Source organism: Bombina bombina, chromosome 1 (assembly GCF_027579735.1).
Source record: "Bombina bombina isolate aBomBom1 chromosome 1, aBomBom1.pri, whole genome shotgun sequence".
In the NCBI taxonomy this organism is placed as follows: domain Eukaryota; kingdom Metazoa; phylum Chordata; class Amphibia; order Anura; family Bombinatoridae; genus Bombina; species Bombina bombina.
The window spans coordinates 1,263,107,871-1,263,129,190 of record NC_069499.1 but is presented as its reverse complement, the minus strand read 5'-3'; the positions used below and the strand labels follow the sequence as shown (position 1 = coordinate 1,263,129,190).

Genomic DNA, 21,320 nt, shown 5'->3' with positions numbered 1-21,320 from the left:
ATTGTTGTGACCTTTTTGGCTTCCTTCAGTTCTCCTTTGTTTTGTCCCTTTGGGAGTTTAGGCTGGTGTCCCCTTCATTAGTATGGGGGGAGTGGTGAGGGACCGACTGTTGGGGGGGGACGGTGTCTCCTGGAGGACTGTTGGCTCCGATTAGTCTGATTGGCGGTCTCTAGTGGGCCTCTGGACTATCTGCGGTTCAGTGTCCTTGGGGCCTTTCCTTTTAAAGTTTGTTGTTGGGCAGAGGTTCAGGCCTGGTGCCCTCAGTATGGGCTGCCTATTGTACCCTCCCGTCTTGGCATTCAGTGTCCTCTATAGCTTGGGTATTGTTTTCCCAAAAGTAATGAATGCAGCTGTGGACTCTTTCCATTTAAGAAGAAAAACATAAATTATGCTTACCTGATGATTTTCTTTTCTTCTGATGGAAAGAGTCCACAGCTCCTCACCCATAATTTTTTTGTGGGGCGTCCTTATTTATTCTTCTGGCACCTTTCATCTGATTATTTCTTCTACTGGTTCTTGTTCCTCGGCTGAATGACTGGGGGATGAGGGGAGTGGGAGGAGTATTTAAGCCTTTGGCTGTGGTGTCTTTTCCTCCTCCTGGTGGCCAGGTTCTTATTTCCCAAAAGTAATGAATGCAGCTGTGGACTCTTTCCATCTGAATAAAAGAAAATGATCAGGTAAGCATAATTTATGTTGTTAAAAAAAACTCTGTTCTCTCAGACTTTCACCCTTATAACCTTCAAATAAAATTCTCTTTGACACTCTGAGATGCCATGTGACCCTATTATTATTATTATAATTATTGGTTGCTTATATAGCGGCAATAAATTACCCAGCACTATACAAATTTCAAAACATTTGTGACATTTGGATACATTACATTACAACAAGGGTTCATTACATCTATAAGGGTGCATAACAAACGGTGCAATAATTAACACCTAGATTTAGAGTTTTGCGGCCAAAGGGGAGCGTTAGCTATGCGTCTTTTTTTTTCCCTAGCACTGCTTCTAAGCAACGCTGGTATTGAGCGTTCTCTAAAGGGCTGCGTTAGGCTCCAAAAAGGGAGTGTTGAGCCGAATTTACCGCCACTTCAACCCTCAATACCAGCGTTGCTTACGATAGCGGCTAGCTGGAAAAACGTGCTTGCGCATGATTCCCTCATAGGAAACAATGGGGCAGTTTGGGCTGGAAAAAAACCTAACACCTGCAAAAAAGCAGCGTTCAGCTCCTAACGCAGCCCCATTGTTTCCTATGGGGAAACAGTTTCTAAATCTGCACCTAACACCCTAACATGAACCCCGAGTCTAAACACCCCTAACCTTACACTTATTAACCCCTAATCTGCCGCCCCCGCTATCGCTGACACCTGCATTATATTATTAACCCCTAATCTGTCACTCTGTACACCGCCGCAACCTACATTATACCTATGTACCCCTAATCTGCTGCCCCTAACACCGCCGACCCCTATATTATATTTATTAACCCCTAATCTGCCCCCCCAACGTCGCCGCTACCTTACCTACACTTATTAACCCCTAATCTGCCGACCGGACCTCGCCGCTACTATAATAAATGTATTAACCCCTAAAGCTAAGTCTAACCCTAACCCTAACACCCCCCTAAATTAAATATCATTTTAATCTAACAAAATAAATGAAATATTATTAACTAAAGTATTCCTATTTAAAAATAAATACTTACCTGTAAAATAAACCCTAATATAGCTACAATATAATGAATAATTATATTGTAGCTATTTTAGGATTTATATTTATTTTACAGGCAACTTTGTTTTTATTTTAACTAGGTACAATAGCTATTAAATAGTTATTTACTATTTAATAGTTACCTAGTTAAAATAATTACAAAATTACCTGTTAAATAAATCCTAACCTAAGTTACAATTAAACCTAACACTACACTATCAATAAATAAATTAAATTAACTACAAGTACCTACAATTAAATACAATTAAATAAACTAAACTAAAAAAAAAAACACTAAATTACAAAAAATAAAAAAAGATTACAAGAATATTAGGCTAATTACACCTACTCTAAGCCCCTTAATAAAATAACAAATCTCGCATTCTATTGGCTGTTCCGATCAGCCAATAGAATGCAAGCTCAATCTGATTGGCTGATTGTATCAGCCAATCCGATTGAACTTGAATCTGATTGGCTGATTCAATCAGCCAATCAGATTTTCCCTACCTTAATTCTGATTGGCTGATAGAATCCTATCAGCCAATCGGAATTCGAGGGACGCCATCTTGGATGACGTCATTTAAAGGAACCCTTATTCAGCGAGTAGACGTCGGGGAAGAAGGATAGATCCGCGTCAGCTGGAAGAAGATGGCTCCGCTCCGCTCCGGATGGATGAAGATAGAAGATGCCGCTTGGATGAAGATGTCTGCCGGTCCGGATATCCTCTTCTGCCCGGATAGGATGAAGACTTCTGCCGCTCCGGATGTCCTCTTTTGGTCCATCGGTGCCCGGCTGGGTGAACACGACTCAAGGTAGGGAGATCTTCAGGGGGGTAGTGTTAGGTTTATTTAAGGGGGGTTTGGGTTAGAGTAGGGGTATGTGGGTGGTGGGTTTTAATGTTGGGGGGTGGTATTGTGTTTTATTTTACAGGCAAAAGAGCTGATTACTTTGGGGCATGCCCCGCAAAAAGCCCTTTTAAGGGCTGGTAATAGAGCTGTTAACTTTTGTAATTTAGATTAGGGTAGAGAATTTTTTTTATTTTGGGGGGCTTTGTTATTTTATTAGGAGGATTAGAGTAGGTGTAATTAGCCTAATATTCTTGTTATCTTTTTTTATTTTTTGTAATTTAGTGTGTTTTTTTTTGTAGTTTAGTTTATTTAATTGTATTTTATTATAGGTACTTGTAGTTAATTTATTTAATTTATTTATTGATAGTGTAGTGTTAGGTTTAATTGTAACTTAGGTTAGGATTTATTTTACAGGTAATTTTGTAATTATTTTAACTAGGTAGCTATTAAATAGTAAATAACTATTTAATAGCTATTGTACCTAGTTAAAATAAAAACAAAGTTGCCTGTAAAATAAATATAAAACCTAAAATAGCTACAATATAATTATTCCTTATATTGTAGCTATATTAGGGTTTATTTTACAGGTAAGTATTTATTTTTAAATAGGAATACTTTAGTTAATAATATTTAATTTATTTTGTTAGATTAAAATTATATTTAATTTAGGGGGGTGTTAGGGTTAGACTTAGGTTTAGGGGTTAATACATTTATTAGAGTAGCGGCGAGGTCCGGTCGGCAGATTAGGGGTTAATAAGTGTAGGTAGGTAAAGGCGACGTTGGGGGGGCAGATTAGGGGTTAATAAATATTATGTAGGTGTCGGAGATGTTAGGGGCAGCAGATTAGGGGTTAAAAATTTTTATTATAAGGGCGGCGATGTGGGGGGACCTCTGTTTAGGGGTACATAGGTAGTTTATGGGTGTTAGTGTACTTTAGAGCACAGTAGTTAAGAGCTTTATAAACCGTCGTTAGCCCAGAAAACTACTGACTTTTTTCTGCGGCTGGAGTCTTGTCGGTAGAGGGTCTACTGCTCACTTCAGCCAACACTCTAAATACCGGCGTTGGGAAGATCCCATTGAAAAGATAGGATACGCAATTGGCGTAAGGGGATCTGCGGTATGGAAAAGTTGCGGCTTGAAAGTGAGCGTTAGACCCTTTCCTGGCTGACTCTAAATACCAGCGGGCGGCCAAAAGCAGCGTTAGGACCCCTTAGACATCAATGGAGAGAAAGTGTTAGAAAAAAACTAACACTTGCGATCGCGGAATGGCGATCGCTCTAAGGCAACCCCATTGATGTCTATGGGGAAAAGAAAGTTATGTAAAAAAAACACCCTAACATAAACCAATAGCCTAAATACCCCTAATCCACCGCCTCCCGACATTGCAGACGCTAAGTTAGTATCCCTAAACTGCCCCCCCCTCATCGCTAACATCTAAATATACCCATTAACCCCTAAACCGCCGGCCCCCACATTGCTACTACTATAATAAAACTATTAACCCCTAAACTGCTGCCCCCGCAACTCAACACACTAAATTAAAATATTAACCCCTAAACCTAACTATCCCTCTATACTTAACAATATAACTATAATAAATAAAAACTTACCTGTAAAATACAAAAAACCTGAAGATTAAACTATAAATAAACCTAACATAACTATTTTATGAAAATAAAATAAACTAAAAATAAAAAAACTAAATTACAAAATTAAAAAAACCTAACACTACGGAAAAAAAATAAAAAATCTAACATTACCAAAAAAAACAAACACTAAAATTACGAAAAATAAAAAAACACTAAGATTAAAAAAATACTAAATTATACAAAATAATGAAAATTAAACCACCCCAAAATAAAAACACCCCCTAACCTAACAATAAACTACCAATTGTTCTTAAAAGGGCCTTTTGTAGGGCATTGCCCTAAGTTAAACAGCTGTTTTACCTACAAAAATGACAAATGTTCCCACTAAAAGTTAACCCCCCCCACCCAACCCACCCCCCATTATAAAAAACCTAAGTTTAGGTGCTATGGGTAGCTTAGTTTTTTTTCAAAGGGGCATTTGTATGGGCATTGCCCTTAAAAGGGCATTCAGCTCTTTCTTGCTCATTTAAAATAAAAAAAGCCCTAATCTAAATAAAGAAAACCCCCGGAACAAAATCCCAAAAAAACCTAACACTAACCCCAGAAAATGTATTCACCGTTCCGGAAGTCCAGGCAGAGCAAAGTCTTCATCCAGGTGGTGAAGATAGTCTTCCAAGGTGGCACCATCTTCTATCATTATATTAAAACAGTTTTACGTTTTTCCAACTGAGCTTGTTAGACTATAAAAAGCAGCAAGTAAGACTGCCATTAGACAGATAAATCCTGTTTTTTGAGATGTTGGCTTTTCTGGGATCAGATAAATATACTGCATTAAAGATCTGTACCTTGAAAGACACAAATAGGCTAAAAGAGGCTCTCCATAGCTGAAGACCTCTGTTTCTTATTTATGTAAATTAACTTTGGGGTTTTTGTCTCCCTAAAAGTGATGGGGCCTCCAGGCATGGAGTCCTAGTCTTCTGTTCCTAAGAGGGATATAGCTGCATCCCCACTGATGAGAGGTTAGTTGCACAAATACTTTGTTCAGAAGAGAATTACCTGGGAATCAACTGTCAGTCTGGATGGGATATTCTGAAATACTGTAGGGAAGTTATCTGTGGAAGGCACAAATGGGATAAAATAGGCAACAATTCCATAGGGTAATCTTCCAAGCTCTCTATCCTAGTTGAAGAGCACGAAGAAACATACAGACACGGATGAAATGACCAGTAGTACGGGGTACTCAACTTTCCTTACATCAGCAGTGCAGCCAGTAAGGCCAGTTGAATACTTGTTTGTATTGGAAGAGGTATTAGTAGCAGAAATAGCAAGGTTCTTATGCCACTTTACAGGTCATTAGTTAGACCACATCTGGAATACTGTGTACAGTTCTAGAAACCATATCTTTAGAAATATATAAATAAACTAGAAACTGTCCAAATGAAGGGAAAGAGGTGAAATGTTAGAAACCTTCAACTATATGAAGGGACTTAAAAAAGTAGAAGCTGAAAGCATTTTCCACAAAAAAACAAAAACAAATGCCAATACAAGGGGTAACAATCTTAAGTTAGAGAAGGAGGAAAAAAAAAAAATTTGTTTCTCCTTAAAAGAGACATAGAGAAGGAGGAAAAAAAAAAAAAAAAAAAAAAAGTTTCTCCTTGAAGGAGACATAATTCCACAAATCAGGGACTCTCATTAAACCAAATTCATTATTTTGATTCATTCTCTAAGAACAATTGTGCGGCTTCAAGGGTTTCGAATACATAGGTATTTGGTCCAGACTTAATTCTAAGTTTGGCAGGGTACATTAAGGAAAAGAATCTCTTCTCCTGTGCTAGTTGAGAACAAATAGGGGAAAATTTCCTCCTTTTAAGTGAAGTCTCTGCTGAGAAGTCCTGGAATATAAGGATTCTAGCTCCATTGAATTGTAGGGGTTGTTGTTTTCTAAATGCTTGGATAAGCTCATTCTTTCCTTGGTAGTTAAGAAATTTGGCAATCACTGGTCGCGATCTCTTTATGCCTTGCTCCGTCCCTTCTTACTCTCTACCCAATCTATGCACTCTTTCCACCGTGAACAATGACTTTTGTTGTTGGATAGCCATCAGATTTGGGAGAGTTTCTTCCACAAACTTTTTTAGATCCTGAGGTTTTACTGTTTCAGGCAGCCCAATTATTCGCAGGTTGTTACGCTTTGCTCTGTTTTCAGAGTCTTCCATCTTGTTTGTAAGAATTTTGTTTTGTGAGATTACTTCTTCCAACTTTGCATTTAATGTGGTTTGGCAGTCCTCATAATCTGAGATCCTTTGTTCCAAGTAACTTATTCTCTCATTTTGAGCTCTTATTTCCCCCATGATGATGTCCAATCGTGCATTCACTTCTTCAATCTTAGGTATAATCAGCTCAGATACCTGCATGGCAATTGTTGTGGCATCCAAGGCCTCAGGAGTTTTTTCTTCCACGCAGGATTTATTAGGAGAATTTATTGATTTATTGATCTTCTTGTCTATGACCTTTAACTTAGGAGACATTTTCTGTTGTTTAAGATATTTATCCATCAATTAATACTAGGTGGGTTTAGATAGCCACTCTTATATCTTTTAATGACATTCTGAAATCTTTATAGCCATTCTCCAGAGCCAGTAAGTAAAAAGAAGGAAAAAAAAATGGAGGAAAAAAGAAGCAGCAGGTTTTTCTCGCCACTGTTTTACACTTCTACACAGGCAGACAAATGATTTTATAGTTCCTTATTCTCCCTTTTTTAGCAATGAAATTAGGGATTTTATATAAGATGGAGAGAGGATAGTTTTGAAAAAGTGGCAGCAATTCACAGTATAGGGTATATTTCGACAGTCACAAAAATTTGCTATAACTTTAATTCCCCAGCCTTAGGCTCATTACCTCTCTCCATGTATCCAAGTGTCCATGTATCCAGGGCCCACGCAGCCCTACCATCCGGGGGTGAAAGCCTCCTTGTGAGAGACTCAGTGCAGTCCAGGGTCCTCCTCCTGCCTCTTCCACCCCTGGTTCTGCTCTTAGGTCAGGGGCCCTACTTCTCACACGCCCCCAAGACCTTTCTTGTGCTTTGTGACTGCAGCTTGGTCACCTCCTCTGCCCGGCGTTACTCACAGGCCCACTGTTGGACCGGACTGGCCTCACGGTATCCATCCAGCAGTATGCCTCCCTAAAGCAGGGCTGGAGACACGGCCTGATATCCGCCGTTAATTCAGTCTCCTTACCACCTTAGGAGTAGCGTCGGCTCACTCACATGTGCAGCTCTACTCTGCACCTCGCCGCGCTGCGTGATGACGTCACAATTGCACCGCCCCCTTTCCCGTAGAATGAATAGTTACTAGGGTAACTCAGTTAACCCTTTTAGTCTATGGTCACCTACCAAAGCTCTTACGGTTGCAGAGTTCTATGATTTTAAAGCTAGAAAATTTCATAACTTTGCTGAATTTCAAAATATCTTTCCGGCAGCACAGAAGAAACATATGTTTTACTTCTTGCAAGCTATAGACTATATACGAAAGCTACTGTATCTGTTTCCCCAGACTTTCCAAGATCACCCATTAATGGATCATCTTAAAAGGGAAAAGTGCTCCTTGTCTTCTATATATAAAATTTTAAGATCGGCAGAGACAGAAAAATATATAGTACGGGCAAGGACATATTGGGGAAAGGTAGTAAGTTTGACGGACCCTATAGATCAACTAGAGAACAGTTTAAGGACGGCGTTAACCATCTCTCCCTCAACTTATCTAAGAGAAACGCAGTTTAAGATCATCAATAGAGATTACCTCACCCCGCGGCGGGTAGCTAAGTGGAATTGTAATGTTAAAATTTTTTGTATTAAGTGCCATTTAAACGATCCAGACTTGGGACACCTACTATGGGAATGCCCGAAAGTAAAACAATCTTGGCATAAGGTAGCCTATCTTCTTTCCCAAATGACAAACATTGAAGTGAGGCTCTCAATAAATTCTATAATACTACTGAACCCCTGTATTTCATGGGGGAATAAAAAGAGATTCATTCTAACTGCGATACTTAACCTCAGAAAACTTATTTTTGACAACTGGTGCAAACCACGACCTCCATCGATCAAAGAAGCAAAAAATCTTCTTTCTGATAGTGCAATAATAGCAGCTTATGACTATAGGCTGGGAAGGAAGAAAGATAATTTATATTTAAAGGTTTGGAAAGACTTTATTCTAAACCAGGGTAGAGACTTTATTGCTAAAATAGAAGGTATCATCAACATTCAAATATAGCGAGTATGCCCCGAGTTGGAGGTCTAAATGGATAGGATTGGATGGGGCGGTGAGAAGGGAGGAGATTATGTTAACTTTATGTTAACTTCACTTTTTTTTTTTTTTTGTTTTGTTTGTCTTTTCCTTGTTTTTTTTCGTTTTTTTTCTTTCTCTTTCTTTGTTTGTTACCTTTTTCATCATGGACTCTCTCTATGAAAGATGTTTGAACATTATAATAAAACACTATACAAGATAATGGACTCTTAAGTGGCCCAGCTGGGCATAATAGACTCTCAACACCCCCCCCCCCACTTCTAGATTGTTAACATGTATGTAAATTTTCGACAAATGTAACTGGATACATGTGAATATCCTACTTGTAATGTTTATACTGCCATTGTACTTTATATTTTTTCAAGATTATAATAAAAAAAAACAAAATAAAATAAAAAAAAAAAAACAATCTTAAGTTAGAGGGTAGCAGATTCAGAAAAAATACGAGAAAGTGTTTTTTGGGTTTTTTTTTACAGTTAGGGTGGTGGATTCATGGAATAAACTTCCAATTGAGATGGTAAACACAAAGACTGTAAAGGAATTCAAAGATGCCTGGGACATGCATAAGACTATCCTAAGAAAAAGTAACATGTAATGTGGGTAGACTTGATGGGCCTTTTTGGTTGTTATCTATCGTCAAATTCTATGTTTTTGTATTTCTATGGAAGTGCGATTAAGCACAGGTAAGGTTGGTGAATACTGCACATGTATAGATGTAGAATTTCATGTTAAACAAATAATTGTGATAAGCCTGCTTGCCATAAAGTAGACAATTGTGGGTATTTGACATCAGACTTCTACATAGCAGGGCAATAACCATAGTACACTAGACAGAACTATTATAGATAGCAAGGTTTAAACAATAAGGATGTCCATGGACTAACAATGGTGAAATGCCCAGTACAATGGGCCGTGCTGAAGTTCTCAGTGACTTTAAACATGGCACTGTCATAGGAAGTCCCCTTTGCTACAAGTCAGTCAGTTTGTAAAATTTCTGCCCTACTAGATCTGCTCTGATCAACTGTAAATTGCTATGATTATGAAGTGGAAGCATCTAGGAGCAACAACAGCCAAGCCTTAAGTTTCAGTTAGCAACACCAGCACCAGAACTGTATGTTGGGAGCTTCATGCAATGGGTTTCCATATCTTGTACACAAGCATTACATGAACATGGGCAATGTCAAGTGTTGGCTGAAGTGGTGAAAAGTGCACCATCACTGGACTATGGAGCAGTGAAAACATGTTCTCTGGAGTAAATAATCATGATTCTTTATCTGGCAGTTTGATTGAATAATCTGGGTGTGACAGATGTTACGAGAATGCTACCTACTGGAATGTATAGTACCTACTGTAAAGTTTGGTGAAAAAGGGACAATGATCTGGGGCTGTTTTTGAGGGTTTGCACCAGGCTCCTTAATTCTAGTGAAGAGTCATTGTAATGGTACAGGATAAAAAATAAATTTTAGACAACTGGGTGCTTTCAAATTTGTGGCAACAGTTTGGGACAGTTCACCAAGCAAGGTCCATGTAGACCTGGTTTTACAAGTTTTTTGTGGAGGAACTTGAGTCTTCTGCACAGAAAATTTACCTCAACCCCACTGAATACTTTTGGCATTTATTAGTATGCCGATGGTGAGCCAGACCTCATCCAACATCAGTGTCTGACCTCTTAAATGCTCTTTTGGCTAAACAGGCATAAATTGCTACAGTCATACTCAAGAATCTTGTGGAAAGCCTTCCCACAAAGTTAGGACCGATTTTTTTTCAGTGGGATGTACAACAAGCTCATATAGGGGTGATAGTCAGGTGCCCGCATACTTTTAGCCATATAATTTATCTTATTTTGTCATGATAAAAGCAGGTTGGAATTCTGTTATTAAAAAAAAAAAAGCAAAAATAATAGGCAAGTTAGTATTAGTTTTCACACTGCAAATGCTCTTTGTCTACTCTGTTTTAAAAATGACTGTATAAGAAAAAAGAATTAGGTGCTTATATATAATGATTTAGCATTTTCCCTTGCAAAAAGTTAATTTTATATCGGCTATTATAATCTCTTCAGAGCTGGTCTTTCTACTTCCTGTATTATTTTATTTAGTCTATTTTTTTGTATTTATTTTGTTTATCAAGAGCCAGACAGAGAGGTAGAAATGACAATAGATTTAGCTACATCAATACAAAATTCTGCCCCTCTAAACCTAGATTCGCAAGATACTGTTACTATTCCCAGCAAACAACAAACGCACTATAGACAAAATCATAATTATAAACAAAGATACTATGAAGATAGAGAAAATAGAAACTATAGTAATGGCTCAAGGTATGAAAGTAGGACAAATGAGAGATATGGTCCTCATTTTGAAAGGAGAGTTGATTATAACGATTGGAACAAACCATGCAATAATTACCAGATAAGAGAACACAGAAATTATTATAATTATAACAGGAGACACAATGCACAATATAGAAATTTCACACACTATGAAGATGATTATAGAAATTCTGAAAGGGGTACACATAGATGGGGATATACACAAAGAGGTGAAAAACAGCAACACTATTACAGAGATGATTATAATCACTCTTAAAGAAATGATAATTATTCTAGAGAAAATACACCTAAAGATAATCACAATGCAAATCACAGAAATCAAACACATGGAAGGACACCAAGAGGGGCTAGTAACCAGAATTGGAAACTAGAAACACATAACAGATTTGATGGGTTAATTATAGACCCAAGTTCCCCAGTAAATAAGGAGCATTTTTTAGGGGTAAACCCACAAAGACCAGAAACACTACAAAACCAGGTAGCACTAAAAGCACCGCCGTTAAGAAAAAGAAACGGAGAGGATCAAGAGGAGGAAGAACAGTTAAAAAACGTCAAGAAAACCAATTAAAACCACCAACAGGGATTTTTAATTTGAGTAGAAAAATATTGACTAAAGAAGAAGAAAAAGTATTGAAACTAGGTTTAAGTTTTGCACCTACAGCAAAAATGAACAAATTTAATACACACATACATGTAAGTCAGTTTGTTCGTAAGCTAACCCTGAAAAGATTTTTTGCAAAGAATCCTATAGAAAGAAACATTGTCCAAAATAGAACAATTAGTAATGTAGATACAACAAAAAATTAATACAAAAAGAGATCTCTAAAATAAGAGACTAAGTATAAATCAAGAAATTTAACAAAGAAGGAGAATGAAGTAATAAAGAATATACAAAATAATAAAGAACTGACAATTAAAGCGGTGGACAAGGGAGGAGGAATAGTCCTTTTGGATACAGCAAGCTATATTAATGAAGCAAATAGACTGTTAGGAGACATAGACACCTATAAAGAAATGAAATTAGATCCGACCAAAACATTTCTAAATAGATTAACCAACTTACTTGATAACGCCCTAACTCAAGAAATAATTCATAAAAAAAGAGTATGACTTCCTTTGTCCAAAATTCCCTAAAATACCGGTGTTCTATTACCTGCCAAAAATTCATAAAAATCTTATTAATTCACCAGGCAGGCCTATAATATCAGGCATAGGGTTTATTACTTCAAATTTGTCACACAACTTCTTGCAAAAATATGTAAAAACTTTACCATCTTACCTTAAAGACACAACAGATATATTACAGAATCTAAATAGGCTAAAATGGGAAGATCATTACCTGATTGGCACATGTGACGTATCTTCGATGTACTCGAGTATACAACACCATTTAGGCATCAAAGCAGCCGATATGCACATGACTAGAGACAAGACATTAAATCAGAAACAGAAAAAATGTATACTTCAAGGCATTCACTTTATTTTAAATCAGAATTATTTTTCCTTTAATGGAAAGTTTTTTCTTCAGACTAGGGGAACTGCTATGGGCACGAGATTTGCGCCTAGCTATGCGAACCTCTTTCTGGGGAAATGGGAGGAAGATTTTATTCCCATGCATGAGCTCGGCGCAAATCTCGTGCTCTATAGAAGATACATTGACGACATCATATTTATATGGAAGGGGACACTTACTGAATTGGATAATCACTAAAACACATTTCAAACAGGTGGATGCTAATAATCTAATACATTTCAATAGTTGTCATTTGTGTAAATGGAAGGAAAACATCCCTAAAGGCTAGTGTCTCAGGATAAGGCGCAGTTGCTCTAAGACTTCAGACTACATGGAACAAATAGAGATACTTGAGAAAAAAATTGTTGAAAGAGGATACGATCCCCAGATAATAAAGAAAGCGAGAACACAGGTAGATCAAAAACAGAGAAATAGCCTATTATCATATAAAAATAAAGATCAAAGAACCAATGTAAGATCAAGATAAAATTAAAGTCGCATTAATTACTGATTATAATTGTGACCACAACCTTTTACAAAAAATAATTAAGAAACACTGGCATCTGGTCCAAAGAGACCCTATAATAGGAGAGAAAATGACAGAACACCCTAAAATTATTTCTAAAAAAGCAAAAAATTTTAAACGGATACTAGCTCCCAGTGAATTTAAACAAACTCAGACGAAATCTACATTAGAGAAAGATTTATCTGGAAATAAACTAACAGGTTTTTCCCCTGTTTTGGTTGTAGATCCTGCAGATATAGCAGCAAATGTAAGAAAATTCAATCTAGAAAAAATGGTTTAATACATCACATAAAAGAAACTATCAGATGCCAAGATAAAGGTGTAATCTACATTATACAATGTACATGTCAAATGCAATATATAGGAGAGACCACTAGGACCTTAAGGGAGCGCATACGTGAACATCTCTCATGTATAGACTGGGGAAACTTAGAAACACATCTATATACCCATTTTAGGAAAGTACATAAAAATAATTTAAAATATTTCACTTTCTGGGGCATAAATAAATTAAATCTGAATGGAGAGGGGGACATTTTGAAGAAAAACTCCTAAGAAAAGAAGCTGAGTTAATTTATAACATGCAGACCCTTTACCCTTCAGGATTAAATTCCAAATTGGATATCTCCCCTTTTCTCATCTCATAAAAACATTCAGTCTCATAAAAATATTCAGATTTATGAAGAATGGAGTGATAACACACAAAGACTCCAATAAGTTGATTTCAAATTAAAGATAAGGGATAGGGTGGACTATCCAAATCATATATATATATATATATATATATATATATATATATATATATATATATATATAATCGATTAGTATTCTCTCTAAATTATACTGAAGTTAATTAAGCAGAGTCTGACATAAGATTTAAAGTGAGCTATGAAATATATATAAAAAGCAGGACATGTAATTCTATATCTTTAAAAACTTCCATTAGATAAAGTAAATTAAGGATTTGAAATATTAGTTTATATTAGTTATTATTATTAGGTAAATATTGTACAAAAGCGATAAAAAGATCCCGATGTTTAAATATAAATGTGCTCATCACTAGGATTCATCATAAAAATGAATTATCACAACAATTTTTATAGTGTAAGTAGAATTGATATTACCTTAGACCAATAACCTGATTTTTTTTATCTTTTTTTATTTTTTAAATATTTCTATACATACATTTCATCTTAAATATCGCCTCACAAAATTCTATTTGATTTTTAAATAGATACCCTACCGATCCAGTAATTGACATGCAATATAGAGTGGAAAGGAGATAATAATAATTTCTATTCCTAAGTTTAGGTTTATTTCATAACAAAGAACTTACATCCGCAAACTCGTATTGTTTAAATTAAAGTATAGCCTGATCATTATTCATTTTTCCAGATTATGGTATATAGGCTAGTAAATATATACACACTTATGATAGATATATAGGAATCACAAGTTACATTTAACTCTTAATATTACATATAAGATATCAGAAGTCTAGTTTACTTATATTCACCATCTATTACTAGATACAAACGATATATCCCTATCGTGAAAATGTCTAACATAAGGACTCATCACATAATTAACAAAGAAACCTTGTACCCAAATAGTTGTAAGTGTCCATTTGTATGTTCAGCAATTCCACCTTAATACATTATGAATGATTGTCACTAACTCCACCTTAAATAAACAACCTATTAAACCCAAGAATCCATTAACCAATAGGAAGGAAAGGAGGGCTATTTAAATGCCTGAATAACAAACTAGGGTATACGTCTTGAAAAAGCCTGTTGGCGAAACACGTTGACGTTTGAACCACAAACAACCAGCTCTAAGGATTGGAGAATTGTTCTGCTGTTCCCTGCATAATCTCGGACGAAAACGAGTACAGGGGAGCAGATCGTTAACGAACGGCCGTTTGTTTTCCCAAGCCAAGACACCTGCAAACACGCTGGAGCATGCACCGCACTCTTATGGTCTGTAAATCCACTTATAACTTATAAGTGCCGACATTATCTCCCAAGACAAGCTGGAGTATACACCATATTCATAAGAGCAAAGACACCACTTGCTATAAACGAGTGTTGATACTTCAGTCACTTACACGCCGGAGCGTGCTTCATATCTTTAACACACAAGTAAATCCTTATATCGTACAAGTGTGAACACTGGAGCGGAGAGTATATAATAAAGGAGAGGCTTATTAATATACCCAAAACCGGTAAGGCATAAAAAGAAAAACTCTGCATGTGTCAGAAGACCCGGTAAGCCCATTTCTAAATCCAGTTAATAATAAGTCTCAACGATAACTAACACCTTATATATAGAAAGATTAAACGACATTCACACTGCAAGAGACTTTGTATACCTATTGTGTCTAATTAGTTCAAGTGGAAAGATACATTTTAAAGTTCTGTCATCCATCTGAGAGACTTGAACTTTGTGCAATTTTTTTTATGTTTTTATTAAAGTGGACTTAGTTAACAGCTGAATCTATTTTCGGCAAATAATATATTTTTTGAGTTTTGGCACGTATATATTTTAAACTTTGAAACCGGCATTATTATTTTTTATTTTTTTTTACTGTATCAGAGTTTTTTATTTCTGTATAATTGCATTTTGTACAACTGACAGAGTCTTTACTACTTTCTTTTTTTTTTTTTTTTTTTTTTCAAAAACCGCTTTATTGGACAAAAATTAAATTTACAACTTGAATGTTACAATGAGTAGCAAATGAAAAAGAAAAGAAAATTACGAAAAGTTCAGATACATAGCAAAGTCCAAGTGTCTGTATCACCTATTGCTGTTGAGTTTTACATTTATAGACATCAGATACTACAAAACATCATATAATGTTAAGTCAGAATTTTACAGATTACGGTTTCTCCACAAGATTACACACGAAAATGAAAATAAGTCATATGCATTGTAGGACTCACCAGGTTTGCCGGGCTCTATTGAGTTGGGGGGGGGCAGGGTTTGGGTTTGTGCTATGCTGTTAGTGTACGACTCCCACAATACCTTCATCTGAATGTATTTATCCTTTTGCTTTTCATGTAGGCGTATTCTTCTAATTCTAATACATGATGCATCTTATGATGCCACTGAGCTAATGTGGGGACTTCCCTACTCTTCCAGTTCCTTGCCACTAGAGATTTGAAACTATTACTTGCTATATATAGTAAACTCTTCTTGTAACCTGGAAATCTCCCATATGTGATGTTAAATAGCCATATAGTTGGGTCTACTGATACCTCCATCTCCAACATAGCTGAAGTTTCCTTAGCTATCTTCCCCCACATTTCCTGTAAAGGAGGGCATGTCCACCATATGTGTGTCATGTTCCCTGGAGTGGCCCCACACCTCCAACACTTGTCGTTGCTGGTTGGAAATATCTTGTGTATTCTTGTGGGTGTGAGATACCATCTCTGAATGATTTTAAGATTTAATTCTACCAGCTTGCTAGATGCTGAGGTTTTATTTATAGAGGCAAACATGTATGTCCTGTCCTTGTGCGAGAGTTCAATGTTGAGCTCTCTCTACCAGCTGTCTATATAGTGTGGCGTGTTTGAGGTCGATTGTAAGATAGAGTATGTAAGCGAGAGAGTTCTCCTAGTCGGAGTAGATGATTTGCACAAGGCTTCAAATGGTGTAAGTGAGCGTAGAATATTTATTTTGTCATTATGCTTGTATATGTACGAGTAACATTGTCTCAACAAAAGCCAATCCCCAAAGACGGTGTATCCTTCCTCTATTAACTCACTGGGGGTTTCAAACTCTGTTCATTTCCCAGCTGTAACATCATTATAGCTCTCTGGTTATTTATGGCTTGGGAATCTCTTAGAATTTTGGCCCCTGGTAGGAAATCTGCATTGTCAGTAAGAGGAGTCAGTGGGGAAAATCTTGAAGACACATGTGGGTATTCTACAATGATTTTGTCCCATGTCTTAATCGTTTCTAAGATTATTGCATTTTGGGAGATATTTGTTGGCAACCCAACTCGTCTCTGCCAGTACAGTGTCCCCAAGTGTTTCTGCTCAGATATATTGTGTTCTAGTTTTACCCAGGCCTTCTTATCGTAGTTTGTGAACCAGTCTACCACCCTCTGCATGAAAACTGCTTGTCTGTATTTTTTAAGATTGGGGACACCGAGCCCTCCGTTTTTAATATGTAGGAACATAAGTTTTTTGTTTATTCTGGCTTTGCGTTTGTCCCATATGTAGTCAAATATGTTGTTCTGTAAAGTCGTCAAGTAGTTTATGGGTAGGGGGATAGGTAAAGATTGTAGGAGGTATAACAACCGTGGCAAAATGTTCATCTTGATCGTGTGAACTCGTCCTAACCAGGTAATATGTTGGGATCTTCATGAGGACAAATCATTAACGATAGTCCTCTGTAAAGATTTATAATTAAGTAGAAACATTTCCCGTATGGAGGGGGCTAGCATAATTCCCAGGTATTTTAAGCTGGATTTCTGTACCCTAAAAGAGCATACATCCGGTATATGTGCCGTAAGATTATCGTTGCATTGCAAGACTAACATTTCAGATTTGTTTTTATTCACTAAGAAATTGGAAGCTAAGTGAAAGCGATCTAATTCTTGTAGTAATTGGGGAATTGAGAAACCGGCATTATTTTAACATCACTGTTGAATTTTTTTCTGATATATCATTGCTTAAGGGAGACGTCCCGGTTATTCTGTTTTATATTTTATACAATAAATTAGATTCTTTTTTTAGATGTGTAGAGTATTGTATTGATGTCCATACCACCCCTATAGCTTTTGTTAGCGCTTCTGAACTTTTTTAGTTGTTTTTATTCTCTGTTTATTTGGTATATCCTAGGGAAGATTACCTGTAAGGGAGCTTAGGGGTAATATACTGGGCGCTGTACTTGTATTTTTTAACTATTTCCCCCCCCCCCCCCCTAAAAATTACTGTTATTGTGTGCTACTTCTACTCATGTGCCCTGCTCTACAGAATTTTGAGCATAATTATAATTTTTACAGTGTTTATTTAAAGAAACAGTCTACTGTATCTATCACTCTGCAGACTGCCCCCTTATTTCAGTTCTTTTGACAGACTTGTATTTTAGCCATTAAGAATCCTAGGTAACTCCACGGGCATGAGCACAATGTTATCTATATGGCACACATGAACTAGCGCTGTTTAGCTGTGAAAAACTGTCAAAATGCAATTAGATAAGAAGCAGACTTCAAGGTCTTATAAATTAGCATATGAGCCTACCAAGAGAACGAAGCCAATATGATGATAAAAGTAAATTGGAAAGCGGTTAAAAATGCTGTTAAAAATGGCATTCCCTATCTGAATCATGATAGTTTAATTTTTACTAGACTGGCCCTTTAACTGTTAAAATTGTGTGGAAAAATGTATAATTGTTCTGTTTTCTCTCCTAAAATGTAAAATAAAGTTATTTTATTCCATTGGAGCATTAAAACAAAATTTGAGCGTGTACCGTACGGGTCTTATTAATTTCAGCTTAGCAATAATAGTAGAACATATATAATAGTAGCAGTTCAGCTGTGATAGAGGTAATTCATATATAAGAAATGGGCTTTTAAAATGATACCTTATTTAAAATGTTCATATAAATGTTCCTTGTGTATGCAAATTTGTTTGAATATGTTGTTTTTTTGACAGCTTGGCAGGTGTATCTCGAAGCACTACTATTTTGGTTGCCTATCTAATGACGGTGACAAATTTTGGCTGGGAAGATAGTCTGTCAGCTGTAAAGCTCATTAGGCCATACGCAGATCCAAACTTTGGCTTCCAGCAGCAGCTCCAGGAATACCAGATGACTCTTGTTAGAGAGGTATCTTTTTTTTTTTTTTTTTTTTATTGGTCTGAGGAGTTAAGTAATCTAACAACTTTTTTTATTTAATATTCTACATCTAGAATAGAGAATAAGAGATGAAATCGTTAAAAAATAACATATATATATATATATATATATATATATATATATTTATATATAATGTGTGTGTGTGTGCTATAAATAATGTAACCTCTTTTGTGGAGCTAAAACTGATGTATAAATACTCATTTTAACTGGATAAACCAGCCTTGGAGAAAAAAAAAAAAAACTAATTTTCTGACCACTTCCTTAAAAGCAGCCATTTCCCTCCTTTTATAGGACACCTCGGCAGAATAGTCCTGATACAGTAGAATATTGTGATCTTTATACACCATTAGTGTGTTTTCCTTATAGGTTTTTAGAATTAATTTTTTTCCTGAAATTTTAATAATTTAGCAACCACACTCTCCCATAAATGCAGGGGAATATATCCCTGGAGAGCTGGTGTCCATATACCACACTGAAACAGCTCCTGACAGCTGCTGGCTTAAATCCAATGAAGCTCACGGTCCCTTCCTGCTATTCCTGTTTGCTTCTATAGCCGCCACAGGTTCCAGGCCTTCTCTCCAAACAGCTAATCGCCTTATCCTAACGACAACTCGTAGTTATCCTAGCAACAATAAGTAATCTTAAAACACATTTTGGAATTGTAATTATAATAGTATAATAGTAAATAGAATATCACTATATTCACACCCCTCTGTTAAAGGTCAAACAAATGCAATAGAATCTAAATCTTTTTTTTGTTTTGTTTGTTTTAAATGGCACTAGACAAAGGTGCCTTCTATCCACCAATACTTTTCACATTTTGCATAGAAACATTGGCTACACATATTGGGCAAAATATGATGATTGAAGGAATACAGATTAAGTATATTGAGTACAAAGGGGTCCATCCGATAAAAATCGGAACAGCCAATAGAATGCGAGCTCAATCTGATTGGCTGATTGGATCAGCCAATCGGATTGAACTTGATTCTGATTGGCTGATTCAATCAGCCAATCAGATTTTTCTAACTTAATTCCGATTGGCTGATAGAATCCTATCAGCCAATCGGAATTCGGCGGACGCCATCTTGGATGACGTCATTTAAAGGTACCTCATTCGTCGTTCAGTAGTCGTCCGGGATGGATGCTCCGCGGCGGCGGAGCGAAGAAAGAAGATTGAAGATGCGGCCGGAAGAATGAAGACTTTGCTGCCGCTTGGAGGAAGACGTCGCCGGAGGAAGAATTCTTCTTTGCCGCTTGGAGGAAGACATCGCCGGAGGAAGAATTCTTCTTTGCCGCTTGGAGGAAGACATCGCCCGGATCGGATCAGGAGTTCGGCCCGGTGTGGTGAAGACAAGGTAGGGAGATCTTCAGGGGGGTAGTGTTAGGCTTTTTTAAGGGGGGGTTTGGGTGGTTTTAGAATAGGGGTATGTGGGTGGTGGGTTGTAATGGGGGGGGTATTGTATTTGTAGGCAAAAGAGCTGAATTCTTTGGGGCATGCCCCACAAAAGGCCCTTTTAAGGGCTGGTAAGGTAAAGAGCTTTGAAATTTTTTTAATTTAGAATAGGGCAGGGAATTTTTTTTATTTTGGGGGTTTATTATTTTATTAGGGGGCTTAGAATAGGTGTAATTAGCTTAAAAATCTTGTAATCTTTTTTTTATTTTTTGTAATTTAGTGTTTTTTTTTTTGTAATTTAGTTTAGTTAATTTAATTGTATTTTTAGATAGATGTTTGTAGTTTATTTAATTTATTGATAGTGTAGGTGTATTTGTAACTTAGGTTAGGATTTATTTTACAGGTAATTGGGTAATTATTTTAACTAGGTAGATATTAAATAGTTCATAACTATTTAATAGCTATTATACCTAGTTAAAATAATTAACAATTTACCTGTAAAATAAATATTAACCCTAACATAGCTACAATGTAATTATTAATTATATTGTAGCTATCTTAGGGTTTATTTTATAGGTAAGTATTTAGATTTAAATAGGAATATTTTAGTTTATAAATTAATTAGATTAATTTAATATAAATTTAGTTAGGGGTGTTAGGGTTAGATAGAGTTAATATAGTTAATATAAATACTATAGTAACTATATTAACCCTAATATAATTAGGGTTAATATAGTTAATATATATAATGTAATACCTATATTAACTATAATATACTTAGGGTTAATATAGATAATATAGCTGGCGGCGGGGTAGGTAGATTAAATTAGGGGTTAATCATTTTAATAGAGATGGCGGCGGTGTTAGGGGCTCACTTTAGGGGGTTATAGATATAATATAGCTGGTGGCGGGGTACGGGAGCGACGGTTTAGGGGTTAATAACTTTATTAGGTTGCGGCGGGGTACGGGAGCGGCGGTTTAGGGGTTAATAGCTTTTTTATTGTTAGGATAGTGAGGGGGGATAGCGGATAGAGGGTTAGACGTGTCGGGCTTTGTTAGGGAGGCGTGTTAGACGTGTCGGGCTATGTTTAGGAGGCGTGTTAGACAGTGCGGGTGATTTAGACTTTAGTCAGGTTTTATAGGCGCCGGCAGTTTCTAACGTGGCGCAAGTCACTGGCGACTCCAAAAATCTGTACTTACGCAGATTTCTGGACATCGCTGGTTTGTGAGACTTGCGCCAC

General features: G+C 36.4%; 1 protein-coding gene across 1 annotated transcript in view; it reads left to right on the top strand.

The window, feature by feature from the left end:
• The window catches only part of IRF8 (interferon regulatory factor 8), a 655,970-nt gene that overhangs the window by 358,386 nt on the left and 276,264 nt on the right, over nucleotides 1-21,320 (top strand). The window contains exon 9 of the mRNA XM_053700919.1: nucleotides 18,482-18,653. Within this exon, the coding sequence (XP_053556894.1) occupies nucleotides 18,482-18,653 (172 nt within the window). The remainder of the gene's footprint in view (nucleotides 1-18,481; nucleotides 18,654-21,320) is intronic.